Here is a 1,295-nt window from a genome sequence, read left to right on the forward strand (position 1 = left end):
CCGCATCGTCCGCGTCGTCGCGTGCCACGGCGGCGTGTGGCGTCTCGCGCTGCAGGCGCATGTGCACAGTGACAGGGAGCGACTCACCAAAGTTCCACGCGTCTACACCGCACACTGCAAGCAGCAGCAGCAGCACTAGCCCAGACGTCAAGAGCCGTCGCATGAGGAACTCCCTCCTAGCTGTGTGTATCCTTCACCTACCCACGTATTTTGTTTTTGTTTTGTCGTCCGCTGTGTTGTGTTGACGACGCGACACACACCGCGTTTTTTTTTCTGGACTTACCCGTCTTCCTACCACGTGTGAAACTTCCAAAAAAGGGACACAAAAGAGGGTGAAAGACAAGCTGCTGCGTGTACGAGGGACATAGATATGCATACATACATATTCGCATATGTTTATGAATACTAAGGCTGGAAGAGAGGCATCTCTGCGCGTCTTGCGTTGCTGCATGCCGGGCAACAGCAGTAACTGGTGCTACCTGTGGCGGGGCCGCGGCTTCCCGAACGGGTGGACCGGCGCAGGTGCCGCAACGCTGCCATGTGTGGTGGTGCGACTGCNTGGCGGGGCCGCGGCTTCCCGAACGGGTGGACCGGCGCAGGTGCCGCAACGCTGCCATGTGTGGTGGTGCGACTGCGGAATACCGCCGGCGTGCAGCAGTGCTTGACGTGCAGCAGCTGCGCCGTCAGTGGCCCACGCATGACGGCCCACACACGTGCGACAGCGGGGTAGGTTAGCGCCAGCACCACCACCTGCAACGGCAGTAGGCCGTTGGCGATGTTGTGGCCGGTGTGTAGCGCCGTCAGCGTCGCTGCGTCGATGCGGCAACCGGCGATGTTGCAGCCGTCCGCGTGGCGGCCACTCTCCCAGTCGACGAGTCCGATGAACGGGTAGCGATAGCGCCGCAGCCACGCCTCGATATCCGCGGCAGTCGCCTTGCCGCGCAGCAGCAGCCACGCGCACACGCCGGTGCATCCAGCCTCTAGGAAGAGTTGATACGTTGCGAGCGGCATCGCGTTGGCGATAAGCCACACGACGGGCCGAGACGTGCGCAAGGAAAATCGACGCGGTGACCGTGGCGCCGTCTTTTTTTGTTCTGCTGCTCCACTGCTACGCGTGTTTACGTAGCCGTTGCGTTGGCGGGTTTGCGGGACACCCCGATTCAGCACCCCGCGTGTGCAGCGGGCCACAACAACAGGCGCACGGCACCGCCACATGGGCACTTCTGTCCGCTACACCAAGGAAACATGCAAGCAATAGCAACAACAGAAGAGATGAGTAACTGCGTGACCGCATT

General features: G+C 61.2%; 3 protein-coding genes across 3 annotated transcripts in view; all 3 read right to left on the reverse strand.

The window, feature by feature from the left end:
* DQ04_08791010 (hypothetical protein) overlaps positions 1–163 on the reverse strand; it is a gene marked incomplete at both ends in the record, with an annotated part of 753 nt that extends 590 nt beyond the window's left edge. Inside the window, one exon of the mRNA XM_009315694.1 lies at positions 1–163. This exon is cut by the window's left edge and continues 590 nt beyond it. Coding sequence (XP_009313969.1) covers positions 1–163 — 163 coding nt within the window.
* Positions 164–405: 242 nt separating this feature from the next.
* DQ04_08791020 (hypothetical protein) lies at positions 406–1,011 on the reverse strand (the record flags this gene model as incomplete). Its single annotated transcript, XM_009315695.1, has 1 exon — positions 406–1,011. One exon carries the CDS (start codon positions 1,009–1,011, stop codon positions 406–408), a length of 606 nt encoding a protein of 201 aa, XP_009313970.1.
* Positions 1,012–1,230: 219 nt separating this feature from the next.
* The window catches only part of DQ04_08791030 (hypothetical protein), a gene marked incomplete at both ends in the record, with an annotated part of 2,628 nt that continues 2,563 nt past the window's right edge, over positions 1,231–1,295 (reverse strand). Inside the window, one exon of the mRNA XM_009315696.1 lies at positions 1,231–1,295. This exon is cut by the window's right edge and continues 2,563 nt beyond it. Coding sequence (XP_009313971.1) covers positions 1,231–1,295 — 65 coding nt within the window.

This window comes from Trypanosoma grayi, assembly GCF_000691245.1.
Source record: "Trypanosoma grayi strain ANR4 Tgr_879_V1, whole genome shotgun sequence".
Lineage (NCBI taxonomy): Eukaryota > Euglenozoa > Kinetoplastea > Trypanosomatida > Trypanosomatidae > Trypanosoma > Trypanosoma grayi.